The 16,156-nt window shown below is 37.0% G+C and overlaps 1 protein-coding gene across 3 annotated transcripts in view; it reads right to left on the bottom strand.

Moving 5' to 3' along the window:
• The window catches only part of SH3BGRL (SH3 domain binding glutamate rich protein like), a 98,194-nt gene that overhangs the window by 8,449 nt on the left and 73,589 nt on the right, over window positions 1–16,156 (bottom strand). For all 3 annotated transcript variants that reach the window (XM_004064452.5, XM_063702923.1, XM_055376917.2), the window contains exons 2-3: window positions 12,978–13,163; window positions 11,737–11,817 (exon numbers count right to left, since the gene is read on the bottom strand). In XM_004064452.5, coding sequence (XP_004064500.1) covers window positions 11,737–11,817; window positions 12,978–13,163 — 267 coding nt within the window. The remainder of the gene's footprint in view (window positions 1–11,736; window positions 11,818–12,977; window positions 13,164–16,156) is intronic.

The following is a 16,156-nucleotide window of genomic DNA, read 5'->3' as shown; positions in this document are numbered from 1 at the left end:
GTATGAATGATCCCTTTTCTCCTCATCCTTACCAGCATGTATTATTGCCTGACCTTTGGATAAAAGCCATATTAACTGAGGGGAGATTATATCTCATTGTAGTTTTTATTTGCATTTCTCTAATGATCAGTGATGTTTAGCACACTTTCACATCTGTTTGCAACTCATATGTCTTCTTTTGACAAAGGATTATTCAAATCTTTTGCCTACATTTTAATAGGATTATTAGAATTTTTCCTATAGAGTTGTTTTTTGTTTGTTTGAAGCAGTCTCACTCTGTCAACCAGGCTGAAGTGCAGTGGTACAATCTTGGCTCACTGCAACCTCCACCTTTTGGGTTGAAGTGATTTTCGTGTCTCAGCTTCCTGAGAAGCATGTCTTACAGATGTGTGCCACTACTCCCGGCTAATTTTTGTATTTTTAGTAGAGACGGGGTTTCACCTTGTTGGTCAGGCAGGTCTCAAACTCCTAGCCTCAAGTGATCTGCCGGTCTTAGTCTCCCAAAGTGCTGGGATTAAAGGTCTGAGCCACCATGCATGGCCCCTATAGAGTGGTTTGAGCCTCTCATATATGCTCATTACCGATCCCCTGTCAGATGGGTAGTTTGCAAATATTTTCTCCCATTCTTTGGGTTGTCTCTTCACTTTGTTTATTGTTTCCTTTGTTGTGAAGAAACTTTTTAACTTGATGTGATCCCATTTGTCCATGATTACTTTCATTGCCTGTGCTTTTGGGGTATTTCTCAACAAATTTTTGCCCAGATCAATGTCCTGGAGAGTTTCTATAGTGTTTTCTTGAAGTCATTTCATAGTTTGAGGTATTAGATTTAAGTCTTCATTGTGAAATGGTTTTTGTATATGGCAAGAGATAGGGGTCAAGTTTCATTCTTCTGCATATGGATGTCCAGTTTTCCCAGCACCATCTATTGAAGTGACTCTCTTTTCCCCAGTGTATGTTCTTGGCACCTTTGTCAAAAATGAGTTCACCGTAGGTGTGAGGATTTGTTTCTGGGTTCTCTATTCTGTCACCTTGGTGTATGTGTTTGTTTTTATGCCAATACCATGCTGTTTTGATTAGTATAGCTCTGTATTATAATTTGAAGTCAGGTAATGTGATTCCTCTAGTTTTGTTCTTTACACTTAGGATAGCTATGGCTATTCTGGGTCTTTTGCAGTTACCCATGAATTTTAGATTTTTTTTATTTCTGTGAAGAATGTCGTTGATATTTTTATATTAATTGAATCTGTAGATTGTTTTGGACAGTATGAACATTTTAATGATATTGATTATTTCAATCCATGAACATGGAATATTTTTTCAATTTTTTGTGTCATTTTCAATTTCTTTCATCAATGTTTTACATTTTCATTGTAGAAAACTTTAAGATCTTTGGTTAAGTTAATTCCTAGGTATTTAATTTTATTTGTGGCTATTGTAAATGGAATTACTTCTTATATTACTTTTTCATATTATTTGCTGTTGACATATAGAAATGCTACTGACTTTGTATGTTGATTTTGCATCCTGCAACTTTACTGAATTTGTTTATCAGTCCTAATGGTTTTTTGGTGAAGTCTTTAAAACTCTTTGAATTCAACATCATATCATTTGCAAACAGGGATAATTTGACTTCTTCATTTTGAGTTTGGATAACTTTAGGTATTTTTCTTGGCTGGTTGCTCTAGCTAAGACTTCCAGTACTATGTTAAATAACAGTGGTGAAAGTGGCATCAATGTAGTGCTCCATATCTTATAGGAAAGGCATTCAGTTTTTCCTCATTCAGTATGATACTAGCTGTGGTTCAGTCATATATGGCTTTTATTGTGTTGAAGTATGTTCCTTCTATACTAAGTCTTTTTGATGGCTTTTATCTTAAAGGGATGTTGAATTATATCAACTGCTTTTTCAGCATCAATTGAAATGATCAGATGGTTGTTATCCTTCATTCTGTTGATATAATGTGTCACATTGGTTGATTTGCATATATTGAACCATCATTGCATTCCAGAAAAAATTCTCACTTGGTCAGGATGAATGATCTTTCTAATATAGTGCTGAATTCTGTTTGCTAATATATTTTTGAAAAATTTTGTATCAGTATTCATCAGAGATATTGTCCTGTAGTTTCTTTCTTTCTCTTTCTTTCTTTCTTTCTTTCCTTCCTTCCTTCCTTCTTCCTTTTTCTTTTTTATGTATTCTAGTGTGATTTTGGCACCAGGGTAATATTGGCCTTGTAGAATGATTTTGGAACTATTCGTTCCTCCTCTATTTATCAGAATAGTTTGAGTAAAATTGGTATTGCCATTTCTTTTTTATTATTATACTTTAAGTTCTGGGTTGCATGTGCAGAACATGCAGTTTTGTTACATAGGTATACACATGCCCTTGTGGTTTGCTGCACCTGTCAACCCGTCACCTACATTAAGTATTTCTCCTAATGTTGTCCCTCCCCTACTCCCCCACCCACAGACAGGTCCCGGTGTGTGATGTTCCCCTCCCTGTGTCTATGTGTTCTCATTGTTCAACTCCCACTTAGGAATGAGAACATGCAGTGTTTGGTATTAGCATTTCTTTAAATGTTGGGTAAAATTCAGCAGTGAAGCCAGTGGGTTTCAGGCTTTTATTTACTGATAAACATTTTGTTATGGCTTTGATCTTTTTACTTGTAATTGGTCTGTTCAGGTTTTGGATTTCTTCATGGTTCAATCTTGGTTGATTGTACGTGTCTAGAAATTTGTCTATTTCTTCTAGATTTTCCAATTTATTGGCATATAATTGCTTGTAGCAGCCACTAATAATCCTTTGAATTCCTGCAGTATAAGTTGTAATGTCTCATTTTCATCTATGATTTTTATTTAAATCTTCTCCACTTTTTTCTTAGTTTGGCTAAAAGTTTGTCAATTTTGTTTAACTTTTCAAAATACCAACGTTTTCTTTCATTTTGTATTGTTTTCTTCATTTCGATTTGTAACTAGTATTTTGGATTAATACTAGTTACACGTATAGGGAAAGAAGTTTATTTCCCTAAAGTGACACACTATCGATCTTTCCTATAATTTGTCATAAATTCTGCAGCTTTAAGTTATCATTTTTAATGGGAGAAATCACTGGCATAGAAATCCAGAACAAAATTCATCTCAAAATTCTTTATAATTTGTCTTTAGAACACATCAAAGTTACAGTAAATTATTTACCTTTCTAATCTTATTTTATATATCAAATATGTGAATTTAGCTGAACTCGTTATTAGTGCCTAAAAGCAAATTGTCAGTATTTGTAGAATGAGTCATCTAATCAAACAGAGAGCTTTAAGAGCAAGCATATAATGTTCTCTTCCTCCGTATTCCCAATGTAAACATCATTCCATAAAGGCATTGGTTTTAAATCAGATAATCCTGGGCCAAAATTTCAGCTTTACTACTAAATCATTATATACCCTTCGACAAATTACTTAAATTATCCTCTCTAAAGTGCTTCTAATTATATCTATCCTAAAGGGATGGTGGAAAGATAAAATGAGATGTACCTGAGGTGCCTATCTCAGTGTTTGGCCCATTATAGGCATCCATCCTTCTTTCCTGCTTTTCCCCTCTCTCTCTCTCTCTATTTTTTTTTTTTTTTTTTTGCCTAGTAGCTAAAATCAATACCACAGCTAAATTTATGAACATGCAGTCTCTCTTGGAGATGTAGTAAAAATAGGATGAATTCAGTATAAATAGGATTGCTTCAAATCTCACAGCAGAGATGGACTCCAGAGCTCCTCCCTGGAGCAGTTTAATTCAACTAAAGTTAATGAGGACATTTCTCTGACCCATACCCTCTATTCTTTCAACATAAGTGAACATGCCTTTGCCAATAGAGTCGTTTTCCTTTCTGCACAAGCATCACCAAATATTTATTTTGTGGTAAAAATATCAGTGATCTTATTTCATATCTCAAAACCATCATCTCCACTTTAAAGTAAGAAATGCCAGTACTAAGAAATATTTCATATTGACAAAACTGAGTGAATCACAGTAGACAAATACATACCTTGTTTTAAACAATCCAATATAAAAAAGAATACAACAATTATTTGTCTTACACAGAAGGATTCTTTGCCTTATGGAAATATTTGACACAGAGTACTTTTCAATATCAAGCTCTCCAGTGCATTGGTTTCAATTATTTTTTAAATGTAAAGAGTATGTTTGATAATTATTTAAAAGTAGAGAATAGGAGAAAATGCATATTAACTACCTTTCAGTTTCTTTTTTTGTCCTATCCATACATTTTAAATGTAATTAGAATATTAACCTTACTTTCAAAATAATTCTGTAGCTCATTTACATATATGTTTTCACAAATTTTCATTTTCTTCATGACAGTCCAAGTTCATTCAGTAGATAAACTATTTTTGTTGACACTATTGTTGGATACTTAACTAGTTTCTAAAGTTCAGAATTAGACACAGTATAATACTTTGATTCATATTTTATCCATAAAGTCCATTCAATGCATGAATTAATTTAGTTGAACCTCTTGTTAAATATGTTAAGCATTTAACTTTTTTTCAAAGTTTTAAGATTATAATTAACACTTCTATTCACATTTTTATCTATGAAGCTTTTTCCACGTATAGGATTATTTCACTTGATTATAATACCCAGTGTGAAACCACTGGGTGAAGGAGTACCAATATTTTTGAGATCCTTGACACGTATTTGCCATTTTGGTTTTCAAAAAGGAGTACCAATTGATGCCAACATCAGTAACGTATTACAGCAACTGTTTCAATCCACCCTTCTCAGCACTATTATCATTTTGTTTTAGTTTTGCTGACTTTACAGCTAAACATTTTATCTCATTTTATCATATAACTTTTATTATCAATTCACTTTTTCAATGCGGGTTAACTAGTTGTCTTTCTTATTTAGTATACTTTCTGTTCATCTGGTTCTTTGTTGAAGGCTTATTATCCTGTTAAAGGGGAAAACTCTAGAAATTGAGCTGAAGTATAAAAATATCATTCTGACATGAAATGGATCACTTCTAGTCTTGGAAAAACCTATTAAATACCAAAATTCAAAATCTCCCTATCACCAATCCACTCTTCATGTTCATTGTCAATACCACACCTATTCTTGTTAACCCAGTCTATCAGGTCCTTCTTGCCCATCCTTCATAACATTCACTATTCATTTACTCTATTCCTACTCCTGGGCTTAAGCAATGATGGAAGAAACATGGTAACCAAGATGTCTAGCTTCCTATGGGCCCATCAATTCTAACTACTGCTGGTCCCTGCTTAGCTGTTTTTTATTTATTTGTCTGTTTATTTATTTATTTATTTATTTATTTATTTATGATCTTAGCCTATTCCCTAGCCAATTTTCAACTGAATCTGTTCAATTCTCCTCAGGGATTTAATGTTTCAAATTTCCCCTCACTCCTTGCGGATAAGTTTTCCTTCTGCCTTATACTTTCAAATCTGACTTTCCCTAACCTTCCCACACATTAAAATTTCTCTTTATTTTTATTCCTTTCTCCTAATTCCATCCACTCTCAGAACACCACATGCTCTTTCCAAGGCTAACTTCTTCGCTGGATCACTGACTTTTCTATTTCCTCCATGATCTTTGCTTCATTTCCCAATCACCAAGGTTAGAGATCCCATGGCTAGCTTTAATCCCGCTCAGGTCTTTACAGGCACAAGCAACTCATTAATTCCTAAATCCTGTAACTTTTTTTTTTTTTTTGGTGGGGGGAGGCTCCAAAATCCATCTTTTCCTTTCCAAAACTGCTGTCCCATTTTAGGCCCTCTCAATCACTTTTTGATTTCATATGAATTTTAGGATTTTTTTTCTATAAAGAATGATAGTGGTATTTTAATGGGAATTGCATTGAATTTGTGGATTGCTTTTGGCAGTTTGGTCATTTTCACAATATTGATTGTATCCATCCATGAGCATGGGATGTGTTTCCATTTTTGTGTTATCTATGATTTCTTTCAGCAGTATTTTGCAGTTTTCCTTGTAGAGGTCTTTCTACTCCTTGGTTAGGTATATTCCTAAGTGGGTTTTTTTTTTTTTTCAGCTAACATAAAAGGGGTTGAGTTCTTGATTTGATTCTCCACTTGGTCACTGTTGGTGTATAGAAGAGCTACTGATTTGTGTATATTAATCTTGGATCTGGAAATTTTGCTGAATTCTTTTATCATTCTAGGAGCTTTCTGGAGGAGTCCTTAGGGTTTTCAAGATAAATGATCCTATCATCAGCAAACAGTGACCAATTGACTTCCTTTTTACCAATTTGGATGCCCTTTATTTCTTTCTCTTGTCTGATTGCAATGGCTAAGACTTCCAGTACCATGTTGAAGAGAAGTGGTGACAGTGGGCATCCATGTCTTGCTCTAGTTCTCAGTGGGAATGCTTTCAACTTTTCCCCATTCTGTATTATGTTGGCTGTGGGTTTGTCATAGGTGGCTTTTATTACATTAAGGTATGTCCCTTGTATGCTGATTCTGCTGAGAGTTTTAATCATAAAGTGATGCTGGATTTTGTTGAATGCTTTTTCTGCATCTATTGAGCTGATTATGTAATTTTTGTTTTTAATTCTGTTTATGTGGTGCATCACATTTATTGACTTGTGTGTGTTAAACCATCCCTGCATCCCTGGTATGAAACCCATTTGATCATGGTGGATTATCTTTTTTCTGTTTTGTTGGATTCAGTTAACTAGTATTCTCTTAAGGATTTTAGCATCTATGTTCATCAAGGATATTGGTCTGTAGTTTTCTTTTTTGGTTGTGTCCTTTCCTGATTTTGGTATTAGGGAGATGCTGGCTTCATAGAATGAGTTAGAGAGGGTTCCTTCTTTCATTATCTTGTGGAATAGAGTCCAACAGATTGGTATTAATTCTTCTTTGAAAGTCTAGTAGAATTCTTCTGTGAATCAGGCTAATCCTGGACTTTTTGGTTGGTAATTTTTAAATTACCATTTCAATCTTGATGCCTGTTATTGGTCTTTTAAATGTATCTGATTCTTTCTGATTTAAGCTAGGAAAGTGATACTTTTCCGGGAATTTATCCATTCTCTTCTAGGTTTTCTAGTTTATGCGCATAGAGGTGTTCATATTAGCCTTGAATGATCTTATGTATTTCAGTGGTGTCAGTTATAATATTTCCTGTTTCATTTCTTAGTGAAGTTATTTGGATTTTCTTTATTCTTTTCTTGGTTAATCTTGCTAATGGTCTATCCATTTTAATCTTTTCAAAGAACCAGCTTTTTGTTTCATTTATCTTTTGTATTTTTTTGTTTCAATTTAATTTAGTTATGTTCTGATCTTGGTTATTTCTTTCTTCTGCTGGGTTTGGGTTTGGTTTGTTCTTGTTTCTCTAGTTCTTTGAAGTGTGACCTTAGATTGTTTGTGCTCTTTCAGACTTTTTGATGTAGGCGTTTAGGGCCATAAACTTTCCTCTTAGCACCGCCTTTGCTGTATCCCAGAGGTTTTGATAGGTTGTGTCATTACTGTCATTCAGTTTAAAGAATTTTTTAATTTCCATCTTGATTTTGTTTTTAACCCAATGCTCATTCAGGAGCAGGTTATTTAATTTCCATGTATTTCCATGGTTTTGAAGGTTCCTTTTGGCGTTGATTTCCAGTTTTATTCCACTGTGGTCTCAGAAAGTGCTTGATATAATATCAATTTTCTTAAATTTATTGAGGCTCATTTTATGGCCTATCATATGGTCTATGTTGGAGAAAGTTCCATGTGCTGTTGAATAGAATGTGTATTCTGCAGTTGGATAAAATGTTCTGTATGTATCTGTTAAGTTCATTTGCTCCAAGGTATAGTTTAAATCCATTGTTTCTTTGTTGACTTTCTGTGTTGATGACCTGTCTAGTGCTGTCAGTGGGATATTGAATTCCCCCACTATTATTGTGTTGCTGTCTATCTCATTTCTTGGGTCTATTAGTAATTGTTTTATAAATTTGAAAGCTCCAGTGTTAGGTGCATATATGTTTAAGATTGTGATATTTTCCTGTTGGATAAGGTCTTTCACCATTATATAATGTCCCTCTTTGTCTCTTTTACCACTGTTGCTTTAAAGTTTGCTTTGTCTGTTATAAGAATAGTTGCCCCACTCTCATTTGGTGTCCATATGCATGAAATACCTTTTTCCACCCCTTTACTTTATGTGCCTCCTTATGTGTTAGGTGAGTCTCCTGAAGGCAGCAGATAGTTGGTTGGCGAGTTCTTATCCATTCTGCAGTTCTGTATCTTTCAAGTGAAGCATTTAAGCCATTTACATTCAATGATAGCATGGAAATGTGAGGTACCATTGCATTCATTGTGCTCTTTGTTGCCTGTGTACTCTAGATTTTTTCATTGTTGTTTTTTGCTTTTGCTTTCAAGCTTATATTTTTGTTTTATAGGTCCTGTGTGATTTATGCCTTAAAGAGGTTCTGTTTTGATGTGTTTCCAGGATTCCTTTCAAGATTTAGAGCTCCTGTAGTGGTGGCTTGATAATGGCGAATTCTCTCAGCATTTGTTTGTCTGAAAAGAGCTGAATCTTTCCTTCATATATGATGCTTAGTTTCACTGGATACAAAATTGTTGGCTGATAATCATTTTGTTTAAGGAGGCTGAAGATAGGGCCTTAATCCCTTCTAGCTTGTAGGGTTTTTGCTGAGAAATCTGCAGTTAATCTGATAGGTTTTCCTTTATAGGTTACCTAGTGCTTCTGTCTCACAGCTCTTATTTCCTTTGTCTTAACTTTGGATAACCTGATGACAATGTGCCTAAGGCGAAGATCTTTTTGGAATGGATTTCCCAGGTGTTCTTTGTGCTTCTTGTATTTGGATGTATATATATCTAGCTAGGCCAGGGAAGTTTTCCTTGATTATTCCCCCAAATATGTTTTCCAAGATTTTAGAATTCTCTTCTTCCTCAGGAACTCCAATTATTCTTAGGTTTGGTCGTTTAACATAATCTCAGACTTCTTGGAGGCTTTGTTCGTATTTTCTTATTCTTTTTTCTTTGTCTTTGTTGGATTGGGTTAATTCAAAGACCTTGCCTTTGAGCTCTGAATTTCTTTCTTCTACTTGTTCAATTCTATTGCTGAGACTTTCCAAAGCATTTCGTGTTTCTAAAAGTGCATCCAAAGTTTCCTGAATTTTTGATTGTTTTTTTCTTTAAACTGTCTATTTCATTGAATATTTCTCCCTTTACTTTTCGTATCATTTTTTGGATTTCCTTGCATTGGGCTTTGCCTTTCTCTGTTCCCTCCCTGATTAGCTTAATAACTAACCCCCTGAATTCTTTTTCAGGTAAATCAGGGATTTCCTCTTGATTTGGATCATTGCTGGTGAACTAGTGTGATTTTTTGCAGATGTTGAAGGGAACTGTTTTGTCATATGACCACTCTTGGTTTTCTGGTTCCTTCTCACTTGGGTAGGCTCTGTCAGAGGGAAGGTCTAAGGCTGAAGGCTGTTGTTCAGATTATTTTGTCCCATGGGGGTGCTCCCTTGATGTAGTACTCTCCCCCTTTTCCTGTGGATGTGGCTTCCTGTGAGCCAAACTGCAGTGATTGTTGTCTCTCTTCTGGGTCTAGCTACCCAGCGAGTCTACCCAGCTCCTGGTTGGTACTGGCAGTTGTCTGCACAGAGTCCTGCGATGTGAACCATCTATGGGTCTCTCAGCCGTGCATACCAGTGCCTGGTCTGGTGGAGGAGGTGGAGGGTGCAATGGACTCCGTGAGGGTCCTAAGCTTTGGTGGTTTAATGCTCTATTTTTATGCTGGTTGGCCAGGAGGTGGCGCTTTCCAGAAACCATCAGCTGTAGTATTGTGGAGAGGGACCCGCAGTAGGCAGGGCCCAAGAACTTCCAAGATTATATGCTTTTTGTCTTCCACTACCAGGGTGGAAAAGGAAGGACCATCAGGTGGGGGAGGGGCTGGGCATGTCTGAGCTCAGACTCTCCTCGGGTGGGTCTTGCTGTGGCTGCTGTGAGGGGTGGGGGTGAGATTCCCAGGTCACTGGAGTTCTATACCTAGGATGGCTTCCTCTGCTGAGTCACGCAGATTATCAGGGAAGTCCTGTAAAATCAGCAGTCACAGGCCTCACTCAGCTCCCAGGTAAACCGAAGGGTTGGTCTCACTTCCACCAAGCCCCCGTCCAACAGCCCTGAGTCTGTTTCCAGGTGGAGGGCAAGAGGGGCTTAAAAATTCACCCAAGGCTATCCACCTCCCAGCTGCGAAAGAAAAGGGTTTTAGTTCTTCCCTTGCCTGTGAAGTCTGCAAGCGAGATTTGCACCCTCCCCCAAGTTCTGGCCAGGAGGCTTCTTCCCTGTTCGAATTGTTACAAAATTTGGCTAGAGAATTCCTTCTTTCTGTGGAGTTTTAACCCCTGCTCCTCTGGCCACCCTCCCGATGGATCCCTATGGTGCCAGGCAGAAATGAGCTGCCTGGGGACCCAGCGAGATACCAGGGCCTTCCTGTTGCTTCCTTTACCCCTGTATTTCGCTGGACTCTCTAACTTGACTCAGCTCCAGGTAAAGTTGGAAACTTCTCCCGCAAACAGACCTTCAGTTTCTCCAGTGAGGGTATCTGTTCGGGAGAGGAGTGTCTCCCTTTTCCACTTACTCAGTTGGGGCACTCACAGTATTTGGGGTGTCTCCTGAGTCCTACATGAGCAGTCCACTTCCTTGAGAGGGTCTGTGGGTCCTCTCAGGATTGCCGGTTTGTTCTTGCAGTCTATTTGGGGCTAAAATTCACAATGCAAGCCTCCAGATGCTGCTCTGTCTGGATTGCAGATGCTGCAATCTAGTCCTCTATCTTATTTAAAGAAAAGTGCCTTACCTCACTTTTCTTATGGCTCAAATTGTACAAAGCCTAAAATATAACATTTTATCCACGGGAAAAGAAAGTTCGGCAAGAAAACCATTTTACAATGACATGAACACAGTACTAGTAAATTTTTGTCTAGTGAAAACAGACAATAACACAGCCTTTTAAAATAGGAGAGGGAATTGGAGTTCAAAGAATCTGTCTAACATACAATTAGTTGCTAAGAGCAAAACATAAAATGACAGAGCAACAGACACGCATTTTGATTAAGGCAGTTTGTGTGAAGAACTACTATAAAAGGCAAAGGTATGTTTAAAGTTGATAGTTTGGGGACATCTCACTAGACAGATAATTTTATTGTTGCTTTCTTTATTTGGTCTCTCCTGAAAATGCTGCTACTTAAAAAATTAATTTGTGTTGGCAGGAAAAAAGCCTCAAATTTGGCGAGCAATTTAGTGACCAGTTTTGCAATGCAGATGCTCTTAATTAACTTGAATGGATGACTCTATCATTTGCTCTCACACAAAGACAATAAGTGCTGCCAAGGAGATTACCATGAACTAAGATGCTTACTGTCGATGTAGAACCACGCAGGACAGCTGGAATAATGAAGGCTTTAAAATTGCTAAGCACTTTTCTGTGCGTAGGTCAATAAGAAATTTGCTCCCATGGGCAGCTTGATGGGGAAGTCACTCTACCTACCTGCTAAACACATAGTTTATGCATTTGGTTATGCACATCTTTCTGCCCTAATAGGAATTAAGTGGATGCAGAGAAGGCACTTTTTGCTATAAAGGACTGTCTCTGACTTAATCTGAATACTTAACAAAAATGAAAATCTTACTAATTAAAAAAGTTCAGCAGCAATAAAATGACCTATATAGCAGGAAAAAAAGGGTATCATACCTTTGAACCAGGTGGGGCTGTCAAGCCTAAGAAGGCATACACTGCATTATTTTCTCTGGCTTCAAAGAAGGCATCATAGTCCTTGATGAAGAGAAAATAAGATGAATTAGCAATATGCAACCAATAAAAGAAAAAAAAGGAAATTTATTCAGCCGAGAGCAGTGGCTCACGCCTGTAATCCCAACACTTTGGGAGGCCGAGGCGGGCGGATCACCTAAGGTCGGGAGTTTGAGACCAGCCTGACCAACATGGAGAAACCCCGTCTCTACTAAAAATACAAAATTAGCCAGGTGTGGTGGCACATGCCTGTAATCCCAGCTACTTGGAAGGTTGAGGCAGGAGAATCGCTTGAGCCTGGGAGGCGGAGGTTGCAGTGAGCCAAGATCATGCCACTGCACTCCAGCCTGGGCAACAAGAGGGAAACTCCATCTCAAAAAAAAAGGAGATTTATTCGGAATGACCTGACTGGTCGACAGAATCATCTACCTCCTTGGGGACAGACAGACTAACTTCCATAATACTAGAATTCTGGAAGGAATGAGGAGTAATAAAGAGGCAAGGCTTCCGGATCTTATTTAATATAGGTTGAAAAGTATGCTATTCTATGTCACAAAAACTGCAGAATGATTTATTCCACATCACATGGAATTTAAATCTGCCTGCAGCTTCCTCCACCATGCAAAACAGCCACCTATTTCCGAGTAAGAAGATGTTTATTTCTGGTCAGACACTGTTGTTTCCATTCACCATATTTCTGTCCCATTATTCACTTAGGTTGAGTTTTTCTCAGAGCCTACAATAGACTAGATATTAGCTAGACATGCCCAAGGCCAGAAGAACAGTTAATCTTTGCTGTGTTTTGAGAAAGGCAATGAGATGTCCATGATGCATGACCAGAAGAGCAACCAAACTTCTAAGAGGTTTCAACCTGGGGAATGCAAGAGAATCTTCACATGACTAAATTTGGTTGGGATTCCTACTGTCATCTTATAAGCCACAACACATTCTCAAAAAGTAACAAATAAACTTTCCTAAATTTGGCTGTGATGCATAATCAATAGCAAACATATTTAGAAAATGTAGCCATTGTCTACATCCAGCCTTTGAGTGGATGGAAAGGACAAGTGACTATATGCAAGAGATATGACTATATATATGCAGGCTTGGAGGCAGAGGTGAAAATAATGGATAGATTTGGGGCAATCTATTACAATAAACAAGAATTTAAATTGTTTTCTTACCCCGCGATACTGGCTTTCATTGAAAATCTGAGGTGGCAGGGGGTACCCTGTGGCTGGTCGACTATTTTCAGGTACATTTTCTCTCATCCACTTCCGATTCTCTTCATTGGCTGCAATATCTTTTTCTTCAAATCCTATTTTGTTGGCTTCTAGGAAACCAAGCACATCTTGTTGTTTCTTCTTAATCTAGGACCCAAAGGACAAGAAACCGTATTTTCCAAATTCAACAAAAGTCAAATGTTTGTGAGCTGGCAGAAATGAATTCAGACAGAACAAAGATTGTGGTTTCACAGAAGTTATATGATTTTCCCTCTTTATTATTGTATTGTTAATAATGCCTCACAAGTATATTGAAGAGCTTTTGGTCCACTGGTCTTTTTATCAAGTTGAATTTCTCTTTTTTTTTTCCATTGAAAATTCTCATTATTTAATGATGTACATGCAAAACTAACTGATGCATATCAATATCTAAAAATGCAGTTAACTCCAAATTATGTGTAGTGAAAAGTTATGTTTTCTGATACTCTACAAGCCTCTCTTAGTTTCAGCCTTTCAAGAAAGTTTTTCCAAATGATGCGTCTGCTTCCCATCTTAACAAGAATTGTATATGCAATAGAAATGAATCTTTCCTTGACAAATTTCACAAGCTTCAAGAGTCATTCAAGTCTCAATTTTCAGTGTTCAAAACAGAAACTGAACAAGAATATATTAGCTAATCCTACAAACTATAAAGTTTGCAATATATCTGTACCATTCATTAGCCCTTATCATGTGCTGCTAAGGTATCTTTTATGTGTATTATGTATTAGGTTGGTGCAAATGTAATTGCAGTTTTGGTCATTACCTTCAATAGCAAAAACTGCAATTACCTTTGCACCAACCTAGTATGTTCATCTAGATAACCAGGTGGAGATGGCACATGTATTCTGTCTCCTTATCATAGCTAGAAGAGAGCTTTGAAAACAGTAAAATTAATACTATTCAGTTCAGTTTCTCTTCGGATATGCATTTCTTTTAGAACCTGAATTCACACATCAATGGTAATTAACCCCTATTTAAAACCATAACTTAACATTTCTGAGCTATAGGACCGTAATCAATAAGCAAGTTTCTTCATGGAATCACATTAAAATAAAGACACATGGAGTGTTGTCATCAAAAAATAAAATAAAATAAATCTGTCTGCCAATGAGAATAAAAATGCAAAATAAGAAACTCACATACAGTCAAGTCCCTCTCTGGATTTACACCCCTCCATCTACCCCCACATACATGCATATATGCATAAAAGTTGTGTTTTTGTCTTTCTAAGTTGCTTGTGATTGTGATTAAATAATTTTCTCTATCATCACATAACCTCAGGAAAATAATTCTCAATTTCTCCCAAAAGAAACTGAAAGTTTTCAATGCTATTTAGATTAGAGTACTGAATGTCCCTCTTTAAAGATCAGTTAGAATCTAGCAAAACTTGCTACAAGGTAATTTTTCTAATGGGAATTCTGTTTTTTAATTGGCTTATAAAATCAAACTTTCATTCCTAAATGTAACATATGCCCTCTTTTGAACTGAGAAAAATCAATGTAAAACTCAATAAATAGGAGTGTCTAGTGGACTAATGCACTTGATGAAAGGTTCCATTAAATCAATGGTTTCAACTTCTGAGGTACAGTAGGTGGGTTCAGTCAATATCAAGTGTGTCAAGTAATTTGTCGATCATTAGCATATTTACAAATTTGAGTAGATATAAAGATGTCCTATTAAGACTGTACTTTCAAGGCTGGGCACGGTGGATCACATCTGTAATCCCAGCATTTTGGGAGGCTGAAGCAGGAGGATTGCTTGAGCCCAGGAATTCAAGACTGGCCTGGGCAGCATGTGAAAACCCCATACTTTGAGGGAACTTGCATTCCAACAGATTTTTTTTTTTGAATGAGTGAAGAGACATGCTAAGAATTTTACATACATGACCCTGGCAGAATGTCATCAGTCACATTTGCATGAGCAGAGGACCTTTAAGATAAATCATTTTTTGAGGCTTTTCCTACCTTATTGAATGCTTACTTTGTTGAGAACATGACTCATTGTGCTAAGTTAAAATGGTCACCAGGCCTGGTATCACTAGGCATGATAGTGTACCTTCACTGAAGTAATTACTCTCCAGCCATCAGTTGGAGAGTAATGACCAAGTATTTCTCCCATGCCCTGAGATTGCCTGATGACAAGTACACATACCTACTAGTGTGTTCTACATCTCCATAAAGCTGAGCAGAATTGGCCATAATCACACTTTGCTAATAGGTTCTGCCATGTCAAATATGAACTTTTGTTCAGCTTTGAATCTTCAGGGAAAGTTAAAAAAATGTTTCCTAACTTGATCAAATTTTCAAGTCCAAAATTTCACATATTAAGTTTATTTCCAAGAAGGAATCTATTCCTTTAATTTTTTTTTCCAAGATAGGGTCTTGCTGTTTCACCCAGGCTGGAATGCAGTCTCATGAGCTTGCATCACTGCAGCTTCAAACTCCTGCACTCAAGTGGAGATTTCTAATATATAAATAATTATTGCCTTTTTTTTTTTCTGAGACAGAGTCTAGCTCTGTCGCCCAGGCTAGAGTGCAGTGGCGTGATCTCAGCTCACTTCAAGTGATTCTTCTGCCTCAGCCTCCTGAGTAGCTGGGATTACAGGCGCACACCACCAAACCCGGCTAATTTTTGTATTTTTAGTAGAGACGGGGTTTCACCATGTTGGTCAGGCTGGTCTCGAACTCCTGACCTCATGATCCGTCCAACTCGGCCTCCCAAAGTGCTGGGATTACAGGCATGAGCCACTGCACCCGGCCAATTAATTGTCTACACCTATAGGCACCTATACGCACATGTTCACTGTAACACACCCTTATAAGGGAGCATCTGGTGATGGTAATTTCCTAATTTCCCTAATAGGACTTAAAATAAAGGGACACAGTGAACGCATGAGACTGAAAACCATATATTGCCAGAACCAAGAGGAATAGGTGTCACAAGGGTTCATTTAGAAATAAAATTTAAATTTCTTCCAGGATAAAAATGACTTTGGAGTTAAAAGGCTATTGATACCCTTTTCAGCAAATAAATGCATTTGCAAGTGGACAATGCACTGTCCAGGAATTTAAATAAACATTTTTCAAACAGTAAACCAC

Source organism: Gorilla gorilla, chromosome X (assembly GCF_029281585.2).
Source record: "Gorilla gorilla gorilla isolate KB3781 chromosome X, NHGRI_mGorGor1-v2.1_pri, whole genome shotgun sequence".
Taxonomy (NCBI): Eukaryota; Metazoa; Chordata; class Mammalia; order Primates; family Hominidae; genus Gorilla; species Gorilla gorilla.
Note: the sequence above shows the minus strand (reverse complement) of the source record. Positions and strands in the feature narration are given on the sequence as shown.